The sequence below is a fragment of the Oryctolagus cuniculus genome, chromosome 1 (assembly GCF_964237555.1).
Source record: "Oryctolagus cuniculus chromosome 1, mOryCun1.1, whole genome shotgun sequence".
Lineage (NCBI taxonomy): Eukaryota > Metazoa > Chordata > Mammalia > Lagomorpha > Leporidae > Oryctolagus > Oryctolagus cuniculus.
The window spans coordinates 171,166,096-171,191,196 of NC_091432.1; the positions used below are offsets into that span (position 1 = coordinate 171,166,096).

The window sequence follows — 25,101 nt, forward strand, 5'->3', positions numbered from 1 at the left end:
ATTCTATAACTCAAATCTAAGGCATCCAAAACGTATGAAGTTTTACATACATTACCTTTGTGTTTTTGCTGAACCTATTAATGTGAATGGGCCGATCAGTTATTTATAGCTTCAAAATACTCAATTCCAAAGATCGACATTCCTTTAAAGGAGGAAGGCCGTAAGCAGACAAATCCTACCTTGATCCACAGGCAGTGTCCTGAACTGGACACTGGGACTATATGGCCCGGGCCCTTTGCTCGTGTGAGCACGTACTTTTACATCATATGTGGTATCTGGTTTTAAGCCAGTGAGTGTCATAGTGGTGTCAGCTGGAACAATAAGCTGCTCCATTGGAAGAAGGGGGATGTTGATGTCCCTATAGAGAAGGGTGTACTTGGTGATGATGCCATTTCTCTCTGCCAGGACAGGTGGCTGCCAGGATAGCTGCACAGAGGTTGAAGTGGTGCCTTCTGAGTGGAGGTTTTGAGGGAATCCAGTTGGTACTTCTTCTGGAACAGAGATTTCCTTTACCATCTCCTCCCCGAAGCCCACTTTGTTCCTGGCTGAGAGCCTGAACACATAAGATGCTCCTTTGTGGATGTCTGTGGCTGTAAAATGATCTTCTTTTTCAGAGAACTCAAGAGTAGTGAGCAGCTCCATATCTTTGCGGCCAAATTTTAGACGGTAGCCTTGAAGGGGTCCAAATGTGTCCACGGGAGGGTGCCACTGAATGAGGGCAGTATTCATCTGTGTGTGGTTAATCACAAGCCGGGGTTTCCCTGGAACTGGAACACACAGGAGGGACTGGTAAGACAAACCAGTAGAGATTCACATTTCAGTCATTTCCAAGTGGGAAGCACTACTCCACTGGTGTTCTCATTTCATTATTTCCAAGTGCACCCTCAAAACAAACAACTGGGGCTGGAGTTCTGCCACCAGTGTTGTCAGCATCCCACGTGGGTACCAGTTCACGTCTCGGCTGTTCCACTTCTAAATCCAGTTCCCTGCCAATGGCCTGGGAAAAGCAGTGGAACATGGTCCAAGTCCTTGGGGCCCTGTTCCCATGTGGGAGACCGTGATGAAGTTCCTGGCATTAGCCTGACCATTTTGGCCATATGGGAAGTGAACCAGCAGATGGAAACTCTCTCTCTCTCCCTCTCTCCCTCCTTCCCTCCATCTGTAATTTTGACTTTCAAATAAACTTTTAAACAAATAAATAAACCGATAAAAACAAGCAACAATGCTTGACCTATATACTTTCAAGGAAATATACTCCTTCTCTTACTTTATTAAGGCATGTGCAGACACTAAAATTCGATAGCAGAAAATATGAATTATTGAAACAATTTAAAGGAAAATATTTCCCTATTTTAAACTTGTACACTCAAAGGTTGATGCCACAAAGAAATTAATCAGAATAAAGATTAGCCAATTAGCTATAGCCAATATGAATAATAAGTATAAGGATCATTTGTTTATTATGTGCAGTATATCAGATGTGGTACTAAGTGTATTGTATGTAGTATCTCATTTGACTTATATTCCTCATTCCTCAGTATGTGCTTTGATTAGCTTTTAAAATCTCAATTTTCTATAATAAACAAATGAATCTCAGAGGGGCATATAAACATTCAAGGTCAAGTGACTAGTAAGGTGAGACAACTGCCAGGCAGTCCCAACTCTGGTCAATACATTGCTTAACATTTAACTCTGTCCTTAAGTTGCTTATAAATTAAATTTTTAAAACTACAAAATAATGTTGCTTTGAGTTAGCATGGATCTAATTTATACTACTGTTTTATTTTTATTATCCACATCAGTCATTCTTGTTACATTCTTCATCTGTAAAATGGGTATTATATTAAGACATGTCACATTGTTGTAACTATTAAATGAAGAAATATATGTAAAAGTCTCTGAAAAATGTTTTATATTACATTAATATTAACCATAATTATTAATAATCAGAATCAGCTTTTTGTGGTCAGGAGATAATTTCCCATGAACATGGATTACTTATAATTTGCTCATTCAATTAATGATTACAGATACATTTTTTTAATGGACAGAAGTTATCTGGAATCTACAGAGAAAGGCAATGATAAAAGCACAGAGTCAGTGTCTTCTTTGGGAATGATTCAAAGGCAGGGAGAGTAGCATCAGAATCAAAACCAAACCAAAGAGGACAAAAGGTCATAGCAAGGAAAGGAAGCTTACAGAAATGGGAGACAGGCCACGAACAACAGCATCATGGGAATGTAGGTAAAGGAAAAAATACCCGGAAATAGAATGAGGCAATACATAAAATATTAACCTCAGATCCATTTGATCAATTTCTTCATTTCCTATTTCAGAAAGTTGGGATGCATATGGAGATGCGCTCTCCCTGAGAGCACATTCATGTAGACAGTTACAGCCTTAATTAATTTGGTAACAGTTTTGTTTCACATGCTGAGTAAACTCGTAGTAAGTTTACATAACTCAGTTAATCTACAATGTATGAAAAACAGAGGTCCCTGAAGTTCATATGGCAATAATATACATGTGTGATTGTTTCCCAGGGAAAAAAATGCATCAGAATCTTAACAACCAACTAACAGACTCTCAGAAAACAATCCATTAATACATAACTAGGAGACTGCTTGAATTATTCATTTGTTTTTACTATGATATTTACAATAATTTTAATTTTAAAACAGCACTTGAAGGTAGACATTGGCAGACATCCTCATTGCCCCTTTATGTGTGTACAGCATTTACATGGTGAGCCCATTAAAATGCCAGAGATGGTGCCAAGGATTAAAGTACTTGAATCTCTGCTGAGAAAAACCCATGGTGTGACAGGGCTTTCAGTAAAGAATATATCTGGAAGTAAATGTAACTCAGTTCAAACTGCTGGCTGGAAATATAACTACGAAATTTCAGGTTCTCTAGGAACAATACATCTTTTTAAATATAGGTATTAAAATTGCCCCAAATTCTCATTCAATGGATTTGTGCAACAGTATATACATTGAGTGTCTTGTTTCTCTGTGATGCATGGAAAGTTAGGATAAATAAAAATACTTTTAAATTTTTTGGTATAAATCATAAATACAGATTGTATTCTAATAATAATTGCTAGCTCTGAGTATGTTTTTCTATCTGGTGTTATACTTTATAATATTGTTATGGTACAAATTTGGAGAGACACAATGGACTGGTAAATTCTGAGGTAAAAATCCCAGTAAGTTTATGAAAATGTAATGTATTCTTCTGTGGGAGTCAAAGCTTGTTTTGGAATAAGGTCTTTTGTTTCTGATGCTGACTTGCCCTTTCTCATTGGAGGATTTAAGGCTTGTGGGCTTTGAGGGCTTGAAAGCATGATATCAAGTTACACTCTGGAAGTAAGAACGTCAGCACTGACCTACTGACTCTTACTGCTGTGCCAGAATATCTCAGTCTGCCCACCAAAGTCATCCCTTCTGTGGGCAGAGATTAGCTAGGCTCACAAACTGGTAGACAACCGATCTGGAAGCACCCAGAAGCACAAGTAAAGAATTCAATAAAGACGTGAATGCTCAGTTAGCTAGACAAAGAACTCCCAATATTAAACTCTCAAGGGATGCTGGCCACATGAAGGAATGCCTAAAAATCTCCACAAACGTGAGAATGATGAAAATGATAGATGCACTACTTTAAATATGTTATGGGTAGATGGTGGTATCTCCTCCAGGGGACAAAATATAGGATTAAAAAAAGAGAAAAGGAACACTAAGAGTTCTGCATCACTGCATATACCATTAAAAAGAGTTCTCCAAGGGCCTGCTTTGTGGTCTAGTAGGCTAAGCTTCCACCTGTGGCACCGGCATCCCATATGGGTGCCAGTTCATGTCCCGGCTCCCCTCTTCCGATCCGGTTCACTGCTGGGAAAGCAGTGGAAGATGGCCCAACTGCTAGGGCCCCTGCACCAGCATGGGAGACCTAAAGGAGGCTCCTAGCTCCTGGCTTTGGATCAGTCCAGCTCCAGCCATTGAGGCCATATAGGGAATGAAGCAGCAGATGGAAGACCTGCCTCTCTCTCAAAGAAGCAAATAAAGGCCGGCGCCGCGGCTCACTAGGCTAATCCTCCGCCTAGCGGCGCCGGCACACCGGGTTCTAGTCCCGGTCGGGGCACCGGATTCTGTCCCGGTTGCCCCTCTTCCAGGCCAGCCCTCTGCTGTGGCCCAGGAGTGCAGTGGAGGATGGCCCAAGTCCTTGGGCCCTGCACCCCATGGGAGACCAGGAAAAGCACCTGGCTCCTGGCTCCTGCCATCGGATCGGTGCGGTGCGCCGGCCGCAGCGCGCCGGCCGCGGCGGCCATTGGAGGGTGAACCAACGGCAAAGGAAGACCTTTCTCTCTGTCTCTCTCTCTCACTGTCCACTCTGCCTGTCAAAAAAAAAAAAAAAAAAAAAAAAAAGAAGCAAATAAAAAATCTTAAAAAAAAAAAAGAGCTTTTCAAAATTCTACATATTGATAACAGATCCCCTTTGATTTCTTGTTTCCAGAAATTCTATGTATAAACATTTACCAGTTATTTATTTTGTGCAGTATTTGTTCACTGGCACATGGATTGAGTAGAAAAGTAAAGATGGACACAGAAGGGTCCTTGTCCTCTAACACATGAATAGTCTAGCTGGAAAAATGAAGTGTTGCAGCATATGATGTTATACATGGAGAGTGTGTGTGTGTATGTGTGTGTGTATGGTTATTGTACGGTCTACTTTTGAAGGCTGTATCAGCAGTATGGTCAACATTTCGACTTATTCCAGCACTGCAGCTTGAGGAAAGAGTATTAAATAATTACTCCAAAGAGCTTGGAGGTTATTTTTGGCTGTATGTTAGTTAGCATATTGGAAGAAACAAGAGAGTCCAGCCGCAAAGGAAATAAACTAACCCTAATTTATATCATGACTTATACATTCTTCTCTCCTTTGCACTTTGAATTCTTCTTATTTCCTTATAGTCTTATTCCCTCTTGAACATCCCAGAGGACTTCAGAAATGGCCCATATTTGCAGCTTCCCTTTATTACTTCTAGTCAGTAGTAATCATGAGAGACTGACCAAGGCACTCGTTCCCAATGGCCCTAAATGTAACCTTACTTTAACCTAGTACCAAAACGGCAACAATCATAATTAACTGGTTAAAACCCACTATTGCCAAATTATCTAGGCCACAGACATCATTTGATCAGCCTTAAACTAGCAAGGTAGTACTGAAAGTCATGCAAACATATACAGAAAATCTCAAGTCAATGAATTCTCTGGATGCCTTAAACCTCAAGATCTTAGGAGGTACACCAATGGTCAAAATTCAAAGTATTAACAAATAAAGTGGAAACATCAAAGAAGCATTAAAACATAAGAGCCAACATTTTACTCCAAACCATCGTTCACATTACATATCTACAAAACAGATTATCTTAAATTACGACAAATACTTTATTTCAATGATATTATTGTTTACATGTTCTAGAAGCAATGCTGAATGAAAAAATATATTCCATAATTAGGAATTTTACTACTGAAATAAAATTTCATGAGAATTCCTGAATTCACCATGGGAACTATAACCAAATACTTCTGTGTAACTGTGGTTACTGGAAGTCCACATCTGTGAGAAAAACTCAGAAATTCTCTACATTAATATAAATGCATAAGAATTTTTTGGTAATAGTATACAAAAAAGAAAACTAACATGTTCACTAATTGCATAGGTATACACCATGACTAAGGAATGGTGTTTGGTAGATTAGCAGCAGAGGAAAACTAAAATTTTCCTCTTACTGGAATTTCAACTGGATTCTCCCACTTTTATCCCAGGCTTACTGGGTGGACTTCTAGAAAGTAAATTTTCAGGCATCTAAGATGTAACCATTTACTATCTCAGTAGTCAAGACTCTACTGATTAAGAAACATGTGAAACTGAATGAAAATTCCCAAGTATTCTTTTGGAGAGTAAATCCCACAATTCTTTAAAACAAAACAAAACAAAACAAAACAAAACAAAACAAAAAAACAACAACAAAACTTGTATAAAGCCTGTATGATGACTTAACAGTGATGAGCTGGACTTAGTGACATTAAAACAGACAAAACTTACACCTTTTTCTAGGATCTGGTAACTCTTGGTCACAAATGTTCTACTTTGCCTTCTTATTACATAGCCTTCCTCTTATAGACAATAGGAGTTTGATGTTTTGTGTAGGCTATTCTGGGCTTATCAAGACATCATTGTAGGGGCCCGTATGGCAAAGAACGCTAAGCTGCTGCCTCCAAAGCTCACATCGTATACCTGAGCATGGCTTCAGTCATGGCTGCTCTACTTCTGATACCGCTTACGATAATGTGCCTGGGAAGATGGTGGAACATGGTCCAATTAGACAGACCCCTTGCCACCCACATTGGAGACCTGGATGGGAGTCCTGGCTCCTGGCTTCAGCCGGGCCCAGCCCCAACTGATGTGGCCACTTGGGGAGTGAACCAGCAGATGGAAGATTTCTTTCTTTCTGTCTCTCCCTCTCTGTCACTCTGCCTTTCAAAGAAATAAAGTAAAAAAATTTTTAAGACATCATTATAAAGGTGAGTGAAAAGGGGGTATGTGTGGTACAGTGGCTTAAGTTGCCTCTTGGGATGTCTGCATCTCATACAACAGTGTCTGGTTTCAGTCCCTGCTACTCCCAATCTAGCTTTCTTTAATGCATACTGAGAAGGACCATACGATGGCTCAAGTGACTGGGCCTCTGCCTTCTATATGAGAGGCTGAATGGAGTTGCAGCTTCACTTTCAATTCCAGCTTCCTGCTAATGTACAAGGCCCAAGTACTTGGGTCCTTGCCACCCATGTGGAAGACAGATTGATTTCTAAGCTCCTGGAGACCAGCCCAGGTGGTTGTGAACTAGCAGTGGAAGACATGTCTCTCTGTCTCTCTGCCTTTCAAGTACAATGAAACTAAGTAAATAAAGAACTACTAAAACTAACAAAGCTCTCAACATTGCTAGGGTTCCTTTTTAGAAACTTCATTTGTGTTGATAATAGAATATGTATAACTGGATGTATTTTTTAGAAGATTTATGATTTCAAAGGGGGAGAGAAAGATTTTCTATGTGCTTTTTCACTCCCCTGAATGGCCACAATAGGCAGAGCTGTGGCAGGCTAAAACCACAAGGTAGGAGCTTCTTCTGTGTCTCCCACGCTCTTGGGCAGGAGCCCAAGTTCTTGGACCACCTTCTGCTGCTTTCCCAAAGCGTTAGGAGAGAGCTGTAATTGAAGTGGAGCAGAACTCCAGCCAGCGCTCACACTGGATGTCCGCATCTCAGCCCACTACACCACAATGCTGGCCCCTGCACATAGTTTAAAAAAACAAACAAACAAACCCACAGGGACACGTATTGTGGAGTAGTGGGTTGGACTTTGTCATGGCTTTATTCTGGCTCAGCCCTGACTTTTGTGGGTTTTTGAGGGGTGAGCCAGTATATGGAAGGTCTCTGTTTCTCTTTGTATCTCTGCCTTTCAAACAAAGAGAAGTCAGTAAATAAAGGCTAAGGAAAAAGTGTGTGAGCAAAGAAGATCTATTTTCTTCAGTTTGGGATTCAGTCTTTCAGGCTTAGCCTTGGCTACGCTCCAGCAGTGGCTACTTCCATAGGCAGATACTCACCAGGGCATCAGGCCCCTCACTGAATAGGTATCTCCTATTCGGCCACTGAATTAGCTTGATACAATGTTGTTTTTTTTTTTTTTTTAAAGAAAACAACCTCCAAAGATTCTGCCTTAAAGGAGTTTTGCCATCTGTATTCCTGCTGCTTGAGGCAGTTCCAGGTGGCAGGATGTGAGCGAGGCAAATCTTATGACATTTAGACAAATTTGGCAGTGAGCATGGCACCCAGGAGGGCGCTCAGCATCACAGCTGTTCTTTGCTTTATGCCTTTGCGTGGAGGTGTGTTCCTGAAAAGTTGTGTGAGAGGTGATTCGGGGAAAGTAAATCAAAGCATCGTTCCAGTGTTCTACAGGAGCTTGCTAAATACAGGGCTTGGAGGAGGGTCCTTTTGTCATTTCTCTTCATTGACTGGTTTTATACCAGGTCTTCCTTGATGCTGGTTTTTCCTACCATGTCTTACTGAAGAGCAATGGCAGAAGCTTTGGTCCTCAGAACTCAGCAATTTCATAATGTTTAGGCTCACTGTGTTTCTTCATTCTCTTTGCCATTTGCATTTGCTTCTTTGCAATACTCACAGCAGAGGACACAGGGGAGGAAGTGACCGAAACCCCAAACCAGGTGAGCCATGATCTTAGGTCAAAATGGTAGCTCTGAAAGGGTTGGGTGTTGGGGGACGCTGAAGCTGTGTGTGACCTTTCCTGCCCACAGGCTTTCCCTCCACAACTTCACGGGGCTTGCTGCTCCACATCACTCCATTCTCCCCTTCCACATCCTCCCTCTAAGACACCTTCATAGCTCCTAGGGTCTTCCTTATCATTTTCTAACATTTCATTATATAGCCCTTTGTTCAGTTGCTAATGATATAGCTTTCATCAGAAATGAATTTCATAAGGGCAAAGTACGTTTCTGCTTTGATCATTGCTGCATTCTCAGTACTAGGGAAGGTGTGTGACACCTAGTAAATACACAAAAATATTTGCTGAATGACCAATGGAAAAATTTGAACAAAGGGATTACATGGATTTTGGTTTTGGCCCTGAACTAAAAAATACAAGTTAACTCAAAGTCTACTTATTTCTTCTTATTTTATCACAATGAAATAATGATGAAAGCCACCCACACTATTTGGAAAGTCTGTGTTAGCATTCAAGGCACATAAAAGCGCGGACATAATTACCTGCCCCCGTGGTGGACACCAGTTTAGGCTTGCTGCGTGCACCATCTCCTTTGGTGGTGTAGGCTGTGACTGTGAGGGAGTAGGAAGTTTCAGGTTGTAGCCCAGAAATGATCATATCCTGTAATGACACATAGAATAACATTGTTCGACAACATATTACCACCAATGCCCTCAGGGGAACAAGGTCATGCATCTTCTCTCTGTGCATGCTTACAAGTCCCCAGCAGCCATGCTAAGCACTGGGTGTCTCATGCCTGCAGCCCATGCTGCGGAGATCTGTTTTCAAGCTGACACTAAAGTGGGGTCTTCAGGCATCCTAAGAAGCAGTTGTTAAGGACAGTAGTTAAAAACACAAAATCTGGAGCCTTGCCTCCTTAATTCTTGATGTTAAGTCGACCTGTCCTTACTCACAGCTTGGTAATCCAGGGCAAGCCAGTTTAGTTCCCTGTGCCACAATTTCCACTGTAAAATTTTAATTATAATAGGACCCTACAGGGTTATTGGATGATGTAGAGAATTATGCAAGGTAAACTCCTGGAGCTATGCCTGGCTCACAGTGAGCACATCACAAACCAGTTGCGTTTGATGCCAGCAGCACTCTGTACCCTCTGTAGCGTGGCCCACCGAGTGGTGAAAGGACTGAGAGCAATGCAGTCTGTTTTATCACCATGTTAGTATTTTGCCCAATAGTTCATCTGTTAGACTTAAGTATCCTGAAGAACAGGTTTTTCTTAGGACTCTAGGAATTTTCACTGGTTAATTGTATGGAATTATTCCTCACAGAGAACTTGCTGGCTATTTAGTCAGCCAGCCATAAAACTAGACTACAAGTGTACTGAGATCTACCAAATCACTAATTTGTTCTCACATAATTCTAACTACTGAGAGAATGTGAAAAATCACAAAGTATTTCTTAAGCTATGATAGTCAAAGACCAGATGATCTTTGAACTGTTCTTCCACATTGCAGGTTACATGATTCTTTACATTGTACTCAATGTAGTTACTGGTAGTAACTTGCTCTGGTACATGTTTAAATCTACACATATATACATACACACATGTGTGCATGCATACATGTGCGCATTCACACACAGAAATATAAAAATCCTTTTAGATTTTTGGCACAGCTATGGCACTGTCTTCCAAATCTAAAGTCACTGTGTTAAGTAGATTGGTTGGATTGTACAGAATAGAGTAGGGCTTTTTTTAGTTAAGGCTGTAAGAGGAAACAGAGAACTCAGTTGTTGAAACTGATCCCAAATATGATAGCTTTTGACAATGTGTTTTCTCAAAAGAGCAAGAATATTATCATTGTAGAAATACAAGAATTTTAGATACAATTTTGAAATGATGTTGGGAACTATTTGGCTAGATCAACAGTAAGAGACATTTTATTTTACAGAGCTTGGAATGGTTTCACTAACATTGTAAAGGATATAAAAACCAAGGAAACCACCCAAGAACAATATTTTAAATTACAAAATAAAGGCTAAGTATTCCAAAAATTATGATTGGTGAAGGCAACACTACTGTTTCCAAGGTCCTTCTCAGATGGCACTGGACTCCTCTTATAGAACAGGCAAGAGTAACAGAGAAAAGAAGGTTTTGTTCTATCACCAAATGTTGTGGCAAGAAATGCATGTACTCTGAGCCTTCTATGAATTTCTCTTTCATAAAATCGTGGTTCACTCCATGCATCCTTCTTCTTGCTCAGGTTGGTACAGGCTAACAAAAGTACCACCATTTGAAATTGGCAGTTACTTGCAGTTGTATAATCTCAGCTGGCTTCACCTCTATCTGCCATGATTGTATCAACTCTTGGGTTGCATTTTCACTCCTAAAGCTGTGGAAGCACCTCAGTTGTCACAGAAATACGGAGTCAAAAGATAAGTTTGTTTTGGTACAAAATTTTTTGAAACTCATGCAGTCTTTTCAAAATATATATTTTCCAGGAACTTTAATAAAGCTCTCTCATACGCATGTATTTTGAAAATTTCTTCACCAAAATAAACATCTTTTAATTCCACATTCCATAAACTATTTGGAATACACTTTTCTGATGTCACAGTTCCTCATTCTCCTTCACTTCTGCTGTCCCATCTTCAATGCACTTCCCATCCTGTTTGTTAAAAGCTGCAAGGCCTTGGGTTCTGTCATAGTTGCTGGGTCTCTCTATTCCTAGAAAACCTCCATTGTTAAACCTTAAATGATTATTACTGCCATTATCCCAAGTTCATCTCCCATCCTGACTTCTTATCCAGGCCCAGTTTAAATATCTGTTTTCCCAGTACTATCCATCATTACCTCAGTTCAACCTACTAAAATTCACATCACTCCCAGAAGCAGAATCTCCTGTCTTCTGTGTTTAAATGAATGGTAACACACATACACCTTCAGTAATTATGAGCTCTTTGAATTCTTGCCCTTCCTCAAGTTTTTAGCAACTTTTTGTCAATTCTCCCCTTAAAATATTGATCACTTCTATCCTGTTTTTGTCTGTGCTGCCTCAATTCTGGTTGAACTTTTATTTCATGACTTAGTAAAATGCTCAATTTTACTTGTTATCTATTAGGTATTTTTAAAAAAGATTTACTTATTTATTTGAAAGGCAGAGTTACACAGAGGCAGAAGCAGAGAGGTACCTCATCTGTGGGTTCACTCCCCAGATAGCTGCAAGGGCCAGAGTTGCAACCATCTGAGGCGAGGAACCAGGAGCCTCCTCCAGGTCTCCCACATGGATGCAGGGGCCCAAGAGCTTGGGCCGTCTTCTACTGCTTTGCCAGGCCATAGCAGAGAGCTGGATCGGAAATATAGCAGCTGGGACTGGAACTGGCACCCATGGTACCCATATGGGATGGCAGCTCCGCAGGCGGCACAATGCCGGCCCCTATGAGCTATCTTTATACTGCTGAATCTATCCACTAAGTCACTGAAGACACTGACCCATTTAGTAGGTCATGAAATCAATTTAGTCAGTCATGAGCAGTATTTAAACAAAAACAACAAAAGCAAACAGAATAGACTTTTATACAAAATGCTAGAGTTGATCCTGTATTTAAACGTCAAGTGTGGTTTTATTAAACTTTCATTTTACCTGAACACATGTGTGTGCTGAATCATGACAAACAATGTATTTCTTACTGTGTGTCAACACTCTTACAATGTCAGTTCCATGAGAATTGACTCCCTGTATATTTTAAGAGGCTTCTCAAAAAGGGCCCTGTGCGTTGGCAATAGTTATTCATCAAATCAAATAACACCTTCCTTCTAAACTCTATATTATTTATCTTGTTAATATTTTTCTATATTCTTCCACTATTAAGAGTTCAAGACTAATCAGGTTAACACTTCATATTTTTTCAACATTATATAGTAATTTACTTAGCAGCTGTATTTATTCTTCACTACCGTGAAACCTTCCTTTATGTTGAATTTACTAACTCAATGTCACTGACTGCTATTGCTGAATTCATCTTTAAAATATTTTTTCCTTTCAGGCCTAGTGGTTAAGGTGCCTGTTAAGACAGCCATGTCCCACCTCAGAGGGCTAGGGTTCAGCACTTGGCTCCTGACTCCAGCTTCATGACAAAGCAGACCCTACAAGGCAGTAGGTGAGAGTTCAAGTGGTCAGGTTCCTGCCACCCACATGAGAGACCTGGGTGAGTGCTTGACTTCTGACTTTAGCACTAGCCATAGAACCATAGTAGGCATTTGGAGAGTGAATCAGCAAAAAGAAAGCTCTCTCTGTGTCTCTGTGTGTCCTTGTTCTCTCTCTCTCTCTCTCTCTCTGTATCTATGTACCTATGTATCTATATATATACATTTACACACACATGAGGTACATGTTATTATATATGTATATATATAATACATACATGCACATACATACAATTCTTTTTCATTTATTCACTCTCTAGTCACTCCAAAATTCTTTAAAAAGCTTCAGGACCTGTTCTGCTATCCTGAACCACTGTTTATGAATTCCACAGCACTGACACTGTAATTCATTTACTAATGCATTATACATTATTTTAAACAATTTGTTTTCTACATTTCATGGAACTTTTCAGAACTTTGCATTGTTCTTTGCCATCTGGACTGAGTAAACTCCTAGAAAGCAGGTGTTAATATCACGTATCTCCTATAGTTTCTTAATATATAACAGGCTTTCAATAAGTAACATAAACCCCTCACTCACACATATTAAAAACAGACCTCCTTCAGTGAGACATCTTTTACTTCTTGGAATGATCCAGTAAATTTCACCCATATTTGTATGGGCACTTCACAGGATGTCCAGTTTTAGATAATCAGTGCCAGATATATGTTTTACTATATATTAAACACATAATGCTAGAGTAGGATTTTGTAGCAGTCTACATCATATAATTTGATATCTCCAATCTGTGATGCCTCCACTTACAGCATGCCTCCTCTGACTGTGTCATGAGACCAAATTAGTAGCAGCCATCAAAACAAGTATCATGACCCCATTACATTTCTTATGTTATCAGTGGCACCATGCTGATTTCACATAACAAAAACAAACATAAAAAGTGCACCACATAGTAAAGATAATTTGTTAGTTCATGCATCCAAGCAAAATGTTATGATAAACTACAGATAAATGAAAGGGAATCAGAAAAAAACCAAGCATACATAGTCTGTTTTCTGACAAGGCAATCAAACATTACTCACATGTTCAGTAGTATCATCAAATTCCCACTGAATGAGGTTAATGAGGTTGGGGGAGGAGGGACAAAATAAAAAAGAAATGAGGAGAAATTTGTAGCCTATAAAGGCAATGTTGTCTTCCTTACATTAAAATACTGAACCACAAAAGCAATTTATGTATTAAGTACAATAAATTTCCAAAGAACAGAAATATGTTATGCTGCCACCCTCCCTCCCAATTGGGAGGTCAAATTAAATATACTCTATTAGTGTTACCACTAAAAACAGCTAATTTTAAAGAAAATGCTTGGTTCACGGAAGTAATCAATAGTGACTTGTAAAACACTAGATATTTCTAATCATACCCTACTTCATGACATTCATTTTGACTCTTTCCTAGGTTACATAATTAATTCTAGTCTACTATTTAGATTAATATCATTCATTATATTGAAATTTTATATCCTCAATAAAGACCTATGAGATGTAATGAAATTTCAATGAATAATCATGAGGATAAATGAGAAGGGCAAGAAAAAAAAAAAGGAAAATTAGCCATTAATAAAGAAAAGGCAAAGTACACAGAGGAAAACAATAACTACACTAGCAAAGGTAGAATTCACATTCAGTGCATTTGGTATTATGTAACATCATTAACCAGAATATTTCACAATGAAAATTCAGATAAAATTATACTTCTATAAATTTATTTCTATAAAGTAAAAATAGGTAAGGACTGGTTGTCATACTGCTTTCTTTTTTATAATTACAGAATTATAAATAAAATATACCAGATAGAGTTTATTAATATTATTGTATGAGAAATTCCTACTTTCTATGCAGTACAAAATAAATATAAGAGGCCATACTGTGAATCTCCTACAATTTCAGAGGTGGCCTTCAAATACAAACCATGCAACTGGATTTGGGTTAGGTAAGGGAGCCACGTAGTCATATGCCTTTAGTAAGAATGTTTCTAAACTACAGCAAACGTAAGCACTTTTGTGAGTTGACTTCAGCAGGAACACTGAGAGTAAATGCTTCCCTTAAAAGCACAGGGATGTGGAATGCCTTTGTATTTTAGGGAGACAAGAATATAAACCTAGTGGAGCAATTTTCAGCGTGGTTCATAATTTTGTTCAGTTTCATTTGAAAATGAAGGCATTTTCATTTGAAATAAATTTCAGAATTTCTCCAAAGTTTTCCCTACCCAGCTACCAATTTTCTGGATTAGCAAAGCACTCCAACATGGATAATATCCCACCACTATGATAAACCATTATCATTCAATACAGCAAAAGTAAGCTAAACCATACATGAGTTATGTCTAATTCCCAGTACTTCATGGATAGACTGGAATTTTCCTCTTCATTTCAAGGTGGAATAGAAAGATGGCATTATCTTTGAATCACCTGTAGCTTGTAAAAATGGCAATTTTTCAATATTCTATTTTAAGAAACTGATTACAAAACCAAGTTGTTACATCAGGGTTGTGAATCTTTGACTTAAGATCAGTAGAATTGGTGCTGGCACTGTGGCTAGTAGGTTAAGTCGCCACCTGTAATGGGGGCATCCCATATAGGCACCAGTTGGAGTCCTAGCAGCTGCATGTTTGATTCAGCTCCCTGCTGATGCACCTAGAAAAGTGGTGGGGGATGGTCCAGGTGCTTAGGCTCCTGTGCCCACATGGGAGAACCTGAAGAGGCTCCTGGCCTCCCCCTAGTCCAGTTCTAGCCATTGGTGGCCATTTGGGGTAGTGAACAAGTAGATGGAATCTATTTCTCTCTGTCTCTTTCTCTTTCTCTCTCTCTCTCTCTCTCTCCCCCACCCCGTCACCCTCTCTCTGTAACTCTGCTTTGCAAGTAAATAAAAAAAAATTTAAAAAAGTCAATAGAATTTCTAACATACTCAAGTATTCATTTTTACTAATACTCAAGTACTCTTTTTAAAAAAAAGAAACTAACAACATAAGAGATCAAGATGATTCTCTGAAAAACTCAAAGTTTTTTTTATTAAATATTTATTTATTTGAAAGAGTAACACAGAGAGAGAAGGAGAGGCAGAGAGAGGGGGTCTTCCATCTGCTGGTTCACTCTCCAACTGGCCGCTATGGCTAGAGCTATGCCATTCCGAAGCCAGGAGCCAGGAGCTTCTTCCAGGTCTCCCACATGGGTGCAGGAGCCCAAGGACTTGAGCCATCTTCTACTGCTTTCCCAGGCCACAGCAGAGAGCTGGATCAGAAGAGGAGCAGCCAGGACTTGAACTGGCGCCCATGTGGGATGCCAGAACTGCAGGTGGCAGCTTCACCCACTATGCCACAGCACCAGCCCCTCAAAGTATTATCATCATGATCATTATCTTAATTTCTTGGGCCATAAAACACTTACTTTCACCAAAAGCAAGGCATCAAAAATTTCATCAAAAAATGGAATCAAAAGATAAGTTTATTTGAGGTCATAAAATTTTTAAATCCATGTATAGCTTTTTTATGATACACACACACACGAACTTTTCGACAACCTGTAATATGAAAAATCTGATGAAGAAATACTGAACAAAATACAGCTGAACACTCCTCCCTGAATTAAAATGTCTAGACTTCAATGGAAAAAGTCATATATTTAGAAATTAGATCAACTCATTTCAGATACTTTTGGCAAACAGAGTTCATAAGCCAATGATTGACTAGTTTTCCCCTTTCATTTGATTATGTCAATCAATCTTTTGAAGTGAGAAAGGAAAACTCAATATAATTGTAGGGAGCTGCATCTCTGTATCTTTTTTTTAACTATTTATTTATTTATTTATTTATTTTGACAGGCAGAGTGGACAGTGAGAGAGAGAGACAGAGAGAAAGGTCTTCCTTTGCCATTGGTTCACCCTCCAATGGCCGCCGCGGCCAGCGCGTTGCTGCCGGCGCACCGCGCTGATCCGATGGCAGGAGCCAGGTACTTATCTTGGTCTCCCATGGGGTGCAGGGCCCAAGCACTTGGGACATCCTCCACTGCACTCCCGGGCCACAGCAGAGAGCTGGACTGGAAGAGGGGCAACCGGGACAGAATCCGGCACCCTGACTGGGACTAGAACCCGGTTTGCCAGCGCCACAAGGCGGAGGATTAGCCTTGTGAGCTGCGGCGCCGGCCTACATCTCTGTATCTTAAGAAAAGAGTTACATGTTTTTCACCAGGCTTTGTTATGTTACAATTCATATCCTTACCTTATATCAACTCTTACTAAAAAGGTAAATATACAACAATGTGTTTTTAAAAATGAGAATTGTGTATAAACTTTTAAAAAATATCCAAAAACTAAGAATCAGGCTCATTTAAAGGTACAGACTAAGATAAGCAATATAAACACAACAGCACATCATTTCCCAGTCTTACCTGTGCATCAGCCAGCATGACGTCCTTCAGCATGGGCTGGCCCTTGGGCTCTCCATTTTCCATCCTCACATAGTGCACCTGGTATCCTCTGATCTGGCCATGCTGCTTGTTGGGCACAGGTGAGCGCCATGAGACTTTAACAGATGTTGAGTTGACAGCCTCTACCTCGACTTTGCGAGGAGGACCACTAGGAACTGGAACAACATCATTGGATAAAAGAAAATTATAGGCACTTGTCCCACCCAGTCAGAGAATTTTCTTTACTTAGTTTTTTTTTTTTTTTTTTTGAAAAAATGGGTAGACCCACTATGTTTCCTTTGAAGAATACAAACATTTTCAACCAATGAAAATGCTGAACCAATCTGCTCTACATTCAAGAAAAGATCAAAAAACATGATCGATGCAAAAAAAAAAAAATGGAAGAAAAAAAGAGTATCAGAGAAATAGAAAAACATGTAAAAAATGTACAAAAGCCAAGGAAGATGCTTTGAGGTTCAAAGCATTAAAGCACAAAGAGGTAAAGCACTGAAATAATAACAAAAACTGATTGTTGATTGCTGTGTGTTTTATAAAGGTTTCTTTTTACATAGCAGAATAAAAAGATTCTTGATTATATGGATTATCTTCTCTTTTTTCCTCATATCAAAGGTATTCCATACAACAGATGCCAAAAACTGAACGCTGAGCATCAGTGTCTCTGAAATATGCAAGACAAAAAGGCAACAAGAAGATAAGAAGGCAGTTTTGAAAAGTTAACTTCAAAAATGTATAAGAAGTGATTACAAAAAGCCAAGAAAAACACAGAAGACTTTAGATGGAGGTACAAACAAGGGCTGGATTGCAAGACCATAGGAGCAAACTGTTCTTTTAAATGAAGCAAAATATTGCATTGAGATGTGAAAAAAAAAATGCCTGGGCTGTAACAAAGACAGATCTTTGGCAAAAAACAATGCTGGGTAAAAAGATGAGCAGAGAAAAATTGGTTACTGTTAGCCTATCAAAGGACAGCAGACCAAGATTGTGTCAGAAGGGTGCAAACTGACGGAGCGGAGGCAACATACCATCTTCATCGGTTCGAATCAACACGGACAAGCTCTCGGGACCAGGGCCGACATCTGTGTGGGCCGTCACAGTGATCCGGTATTCAGTCCATTTTTCCAGCTGTTCCAAAAGGTATTTGGTAGTGTCCGAAGGAATTCCCAAAATCTCGTGAGGTTTGTCGTCTTCCCCATCCACTGCGGTATACTTGATGGAGTATTCCGTGATAATGCCATTCTGTTTTTCCGCTGGTGGAGGTTGCCAACTTACCAAAATACTAGTGGAACTTGGGCTGGTGCAACTAATGTCTTGAGGAGGAGCTGACGGCTCTTATTTTGGTAGTGAGTTAAAGGAGGATTTGAGTGAAAGGACAGGAGTGGTTGGAAAAAAAAATGATAAAACAAAAGAAAAGGCAAAATAAATAAACGAACAATAAGGACAACTAAATGAAAATAAGGTTTTGAAACTTAAATTTTTAAAGACAAAATTTATGTACCTTGGCTTAGTAATATGAATTAACCAAAAAATGAATAAATGACCAAAAAATGTTAAATAATGGGTGGGGGGAACATGTGAAAATGAAACCTTGAGATAATAGAGCCTCAAATAAAATTACCTACCTGCAATTTAAATTCTTCTCCTAAACCAATCCCTCAGTATTCCCCACCACATCTAGTCTGACTATGCAGCTTCCAAGAAGTTGCAAATAGTTGTGTTTTTTAACTTGGCAGCCTTACAACGCTTCACAGATGTCATTCCAACCCTTTGCTTCTACATTCTACAATGAGGACAACTCATATACAGTATTCATGTGTGAACTTTTTTTTTTAAGAATGAAAAGTTACAACTGTTAGATGCCTTGCCACCAGATCAAAATGAAAAAAAGAAAAAAGAAAAACCCAACAAACACAAAAGGTTTTAGTCTAGCTGAAAAAATTGAGTCTGCCTAAGCAATTTTAATGAAAAGTGTTAACCTAACATTGATCCTAGCCCATACACAGTGAGCATGCAGAATCAATAAAGGATGAAAATGCATAGTCCAAGATTTACCTACCCGAGGGTAATGTCAGGCTTGTTGATTCTGACTGTAACTTGTACTTACCCTATGCCAGCTTTCAGCTTTTTATTATAACTCTTCTTGAGACACCATTGCTAGTGAAGAATTAGGTCCCACCAGCAAATTTTAGTAAAATTAATAATGATCATCTATCTCTTACAAAATGTTAATAACACAGCCATTAAAAATAACTGTTTAGAAAGAAAACCCAAGAACCATCTGGAAAAGATATTACTTATGTGCAAAATTTCATTCATTTTGTACATAATTAGACAAAGTAGGGTTTACATAAGCATTAGATGATAAACTTTCTTATTGCCCATTCTAAAATAAACTGGTTACCTTCTGAGCAATTATTTCCCATCAAATTAACCAAATGTGATTATTTAGAAAAAAACAACAAAAGCAACACAGCTATAATCATAAATTGTTCATATAGATATTATATGTTCCTAAAAAAGAACAATTGGAATAAGCTACAAATACACACACACACACACAATTAAGATAATGTATATGGTAGAATGAATGAAGCCATTCTAATTTTTCTATTTGAGTCTGTAGTTTGGGGGGGTTCCCTTGGATTTAGGGATTCTTAATTTTATGGAGTGCCACTTGTTTAGAGTACACTAATCTTTCTTAATTTACACGCCTAGGGTTTACCACTGGGTTCACCATTCATTCCATTCAAAATGAAAAGCTGACAAAATATTCTCTTAGGACAGCATTGTAAATTCAGAATACGGTTTGCAATAATCACTAGAGTATTTTTTTATTGATTCTGACTAGAGTTTCTTACATCTCAAATTATAAAAATATTTTATATACATTATCAATATGCCTAATAAATTGAATTGTACGTGTAACAGCAAGGGCCCATTTGCCATTCTTTTGAAAACTCTGATTTAGTGTTCATTAGACTGCTACTTTCAGATCTCCTATTCTCTAAGAATACATGCGATACCATTTGAAACTTTCATTTTAACAAAATCAAGTATAGAAAAGCTTTTGATGTGGTTGTAGATATTCTATTTCATATGTATGTATTTATGTAAAAAAGTGAAATTTGCAAACTATATATAGAAATTAAATGCTGTATTTTGAGAAATTATCTTCTACACTACTATTTAAGCCTACACTGAATTCAAAGCAGACATTCAGACATGTATTACTTTACATGTTTCAGTTTTTAAATGACAGAAAATTTTATGGTATAAGTTATAATCATTCATGGATTAATAGAATTCTAATACTTTTCACATGAAAAATTAGCTTTTGATTTAGGAGGAATAATATGAATTTTATCATCAAAAACCCTAAAAGATTTCAAGTTTCTATATTAAATGAAATGAGAGAAGTGCTTATGTGAAACAAATTCATATTTTAAAAGTACATTTCATATTTGCTAATAATTCAAACTATGGGGTTAACGTAGCAGCCTCTCAACAAAAGTCACTAAGTTCATATTATATATTTCTATTTTGTATAACATAATGCCAAAAAGCATACAGAATCTACTACACAAAAAAACTGTGTCAAGAAAACTCTTCAAGTCAATGTAAACTACTGTTTGTAGACTAATTATAGATACTTCTAATAAAGAACAATTAATAGTTTAAAAGGCCATCAAGCTTCCCATCAAAAACAATCTCTATGTAACACTTTATGCCAAAAAAAAAAAAAAAGCTGCCTTGGGCATAATGAACCCCACTGTGATGAACAGAACTATGCTTAAGGGTAACAGTTCAGAAACAAGTATTAAACCTGAGGAAACAAAACACAATTTAGGATTGTGTATGTGCTGGTGACTATTCCATTATTCCTACATTTTTCCAAATACAGTTTTTCTGTGAATGTTCCAAATTTCCACATGTACTGCTTACAGAGTTAATAGAAAACCAGACATAAAAGGTGGGCTTCTCTCTGGGGAAAAACATGTGTGATAACGACTTGTTTGTTAGCAAACTTAAAACCCATGCATTTACAAAAAAGATAAAAGTTTTATTTTTTGCTGTCTCATTACTTAGCTAAGCCCTCCTCTGATTATTTCTAGTTCTTATCCTGAATTTTGCTTTATATTCTTGTAATTCATCAAATGGGGCACGATCTAACACTCTTCACTTATTTTTCATCCATGAATGTCTATTAACTTCTCTGAAAGTCTTTCAATTGAGACTCCATTTGGGCTCTGATATTCGAACTAAGTTTGAAACCAATATAGATCATGGTTGTACTCTAATTCTGAATCTGGATTCTAACAAACATAGAAACTTCTATTATATGAGCAGGCTTGTTTGTGGCAGGGATAAAAACCAGCTACATCCCCTAGTTTAAAAAAAAAAAAAAAAAAAAAAAAGAGAGCAGAAAGTCAGCAAGCAAAGAGAGACACCTACTTGACTGCATGGTCCTAGCTGATATCTCAGCTGTAGAAGCACCCAGGCCTTGAGGGGAGCGAGCAGACAGACGGAAGTAGTACAAGCTGTTTGGTTTCAGGCCTTGCAACCTATAAGATGTTCCTGGCTCAATGGTAATTCGTTGCTGTGAGTAATGAGAGAAGGTGGTCATCTTCATTAGAATTCATGCAAGCATTGATTTTAATCACACTGTCTGGAACATTAGATTTGTGTCATTAGGATTATAATGTCATCAAAATACTTCAAAAAAGAATCCACAGTGAGTATTAAGGACTCTGCTAAGGGAATTATATAATGAAATTATCAGAGTTTAAAAGGCAATTTTCTACAAGAGATAAGGTAACTGGGATAAGGGAAGCTACGGAGCTTTCCAATTTTGACAAAGTTATCCAAATGCTTCAGATAAGAGGGAGAGAGGCCAGCACCCAGGCAAAACATGGGAATTTTGCTGTGACATAGGTCACAGCAGGAGTTGACTCCTGTTCCTGATAGTGAAATATGCCCAAATATGCAATATCAGTTAGGGAGATGTGTAGTTCATCTACCATGACCATTTGAAATCTATATAGGGAAAATACGACCAGAAGTATCAACAATAACTATAGGTATAGAGTGTTCAGGAAGTTGTTATGCCAGCTAATTTCAGATGGAATAAAATCCTAATGGGACCACTGATGAAAGCTGGGTAATTTATAGAAAGCATATCATTAGTAAAGGTTGATTTACAAGTATTTGAAAACTTTCTGTGTTTCTTTGTGAAATAGAATCCACAGCTACAAAAAAATCCTCTATTTTCTAACACTGCAAAGGCCTTTCAAATTAGATTTCTTTAATTGAACACTGTGACTCTTACTTTGCAAAGCTATAATGTGCCTTTTCATTTTTACCAAAATATAGCGTTCTGATGGTAATCAGTCTTGAATCAAATGCTAGCCTGTAGTAAACATTAAAATATAAGGAAATATGTAATTAACAATGGTATAAATAATCTTAAGAATTTTTAACATGAATAGTATTTACTATTCACACAAAAATTCAGTCAAGGGGAATTCAAATATAAAACTACAGAAAACATCCCTACAGTGCTTTGCCTTGCAAATACAAAAGCATTCAGAAATTGTAGATACACCAAATAAGGGGCCGGCACCGTGGCTCAATAGGCTAATCCTCTGCCTTGTGGCGCCGGCACACCAGGTTCTAGTCCCGGTCGGGGCGCCGGATTCTGTCCCGGTTGCCCCTCTTCCAGGCCAGCTCTCTGCTGTGGCCAGGGAGTGCAGTGGAGGATGGCCCAAGTCCTTGGGCCCTGCACCCCATGGGAGACCAGGAGAAACACCTGGCTCCTGCCATCAGCTCAGTGCGGTGTGCTGGCTGCAGCACACCGGCCGCGGTGGTCATTGGAGGGTGAACCAACAGCAAAAGGAAGACCTTTCTCTCTGTCTCTCTCTCTCACTGTCCACTCTGCCTGTCAAAAAAAAAAAAAAAAAAAAAGATACACCAAATAAGAAAAACAAAACAGGGCTCCCTATATAAACAGTGTAAAGCACAGTAGGTGTGCCAACCTCTGAGCATCCATACTCATCTCAAAGAACTGCCATTCTTTTTCCCTCTTGGCATTTATTTCTTTTAGTTTGGTGGTTGTGACAATTTACAATAATTTAAAGTCAACTTATCTCTTAGGGAAAACACCAAAAGCTCAAGCCGTAGCATGAAAACTATTAAGCCACAGCTGCTTTTCAATCACGTAGTTTCTAAGTGCTAAATATACATTGGTTTTTTTTTATCTAAATCTAAAAACATTCCATTTAAACTTGATCTTCAATGATTCTGCTCAATTTAAACAGATGTTATAAAACAATAGTTTATAAGAAAGAACATATCAATTTTTAGAGCATGCAGAATGTGGGACTTTTCAGAAAAGATATACCTTACTAGAACTTAAGGACTGCTGTGCATTGTAAAGATTGTTTTTAGATAAAGAATGCCAAAATGTTTGATAAAATGACTTCTGTGGATAGAATTTTCAAATAGTCTCTTGTTCTAATATTCTTTATTGGATATCACAATAATAAAGGAAACCTATTCACTACTATTAGATGGTTCCATTTTGAAAATATTTGACGCTACTTAATACCAATTCCTACAATCTATTCAAAATGTACACAAGAGACAGTAGAAACTAACAGGAACACAGGCTCTGGAGTCTGCCAAACTCATTTCAATAACAGCTGTCCCAGTAAGTACTATGAGATCTTGGGCAAATTATTTAGCCTTTTTAGTGCATCCATTTTATTATATGTGAAATGGATTAAAAAGAGAAGCTAAATTATATTACTCTTACAAGAGTAAACGTATGAGAAGCCCTTACAATGCCTCTTGTTATTCACTGTACAGATTGTTCTTTCTGTTGTCAGCAACTGCCAGTAATTTTCATGCCTTGTAGAATCTATAGTTACTTTCCTGGGATACTCAGCCTTATATATATATAGTCACAATCCTATCAAGTTATTTTTAGCATGTAAATAAACATTTGCTACAGGGCATCTTTCTCTGAAACCAATCTGGACTAACTCATCTAGCCAAGGACCTTTATCAGCATATAAAGCTGATTTAGTCATGTGCTTCGTCAGTGACTTAAATGTATCAATGAAGAAAAGTGACAAAAGAGGTCTCCCGGGGTATCTGTTCTTCTACAGCCTAACACTTCAAAAACATAAAGCTCAGAAATCTGAACAGAAAGAAGGGGGTCAATCTAAAAAACAGAACTGTTTCTGCTGCTCCAGTAGGAGAAATAATTGTTTTCCTCCAAAGGTTTCCGATTCGGAGAAACTCTGGCTTTTTGGTTCGATTTCCTCTTTTTATGAATTAATCTTTTCTACCAAAGTGCTCTATAGGATATCTGACAAAGAACTTGGGTAAGCACACAAGAGCAAAGTAGCATCTCAATGCACTGAATGATTATGAAGGTGAGAAATACAGTCTTACCTCCTCTCCCTGCTCCCCATCTTTGTACACCAGTTCATAGTTGGCGATGGTGTCTGAACGAGGAGGTGTCCACGACAGCAAAATACTTGTTTCAGACTCAGGTTCTGCTTTGAAATTTAATGGCTGCCCTGGTACTAAAAACCAAGAGGCAAAGAATTGAACTCATCATCACCATGGATAAGCCACAAATACATGTTGACAAGTACTAGTTTAATGAAAAAAATCAGTAAAGAACCAAGTCCCTTACTTTGCCCATTTCTCCTCCTCCAGGGGGCAAGAACAATGTCAGAAATACTGTCCCTGTCCTTGAATAGTCTAATATCTACATAATATATACTAGAAATATTCACAGAAAGTACCAGTGCCCAAATTCAATTGTAAGGATAATAAAATTAGTTACTTCATAACACTGTTGTTAGTAGTAAATGCGATGACCTATATGCAGTTGGAATATTGCCTAAACTCTAACAAGTGCTAAATACATAAAACTGTTGTTATTTACAACTAAGAACTTACTCTCTAACACTAGATGCAATATTCAAAATTATTTATAAAATCCCTTCTAGACTAAATTAAGGAAATACACAGGCAAAGCCAATCATGCACCTTTCTTTTCTTACAAACTCTCATTTTGTAAAGGAGATGAAACAATTGGAAAAAAATCTCTACTACCTACAAATAATTATTTCTAATGCCTAAGTTACTTTAAATT

The 25,101-nt window shown here is 38.2% G+C and overlaps 1 protein-coding gene across 10 annotated transcripts in view; it reads right to left on the reverse strand.

Moving 5' to 3' along the window:
• The window catches only part of PTPRD (protein tyrosine phosphatase receptor type D), a 1,630,925-nt gene that overhangs the window by 155,416 nt on the left and 1,450,408 nt on the right, over positions 1–25,101 (reverse strand). For 9 of the 10 annotated variants that reach the window (XM_070051957.1, XM_070051959.1, XM_070051973.1 and 6 more), the window contains 7 exons: positions 24,390–24,523; positions 21,387–21,531; positions 17,960–18,265; positions 16,899–17,092; positions 13,537–13,563; positions 8,837–8,954; positions 180–767 (listed from right to left, as the gene is read on the reverse strand). In XM_070051957.1, coding sequence (XP_069908058.1) covers positions 180–767; positions 8,837–8,954; positions 13,537–13,563; positions 16,899–17,092; positions 17,960–18,265; positions 21,387–21,531; positions 24,390–24,523 — 1,512 coding nt within the window. The remainder of the gene's footprint in view (positions 1–179; positions 768–8,836; positions 8,955–13,536; positions 13,564–16,898; positions 17,093–17,959; positions 18,266–21,386; positions 21,532–24,389; positions 24,524–25,101) is intronic. The other variant, XM_070051976.1, reaches the window with a different exon arrangement.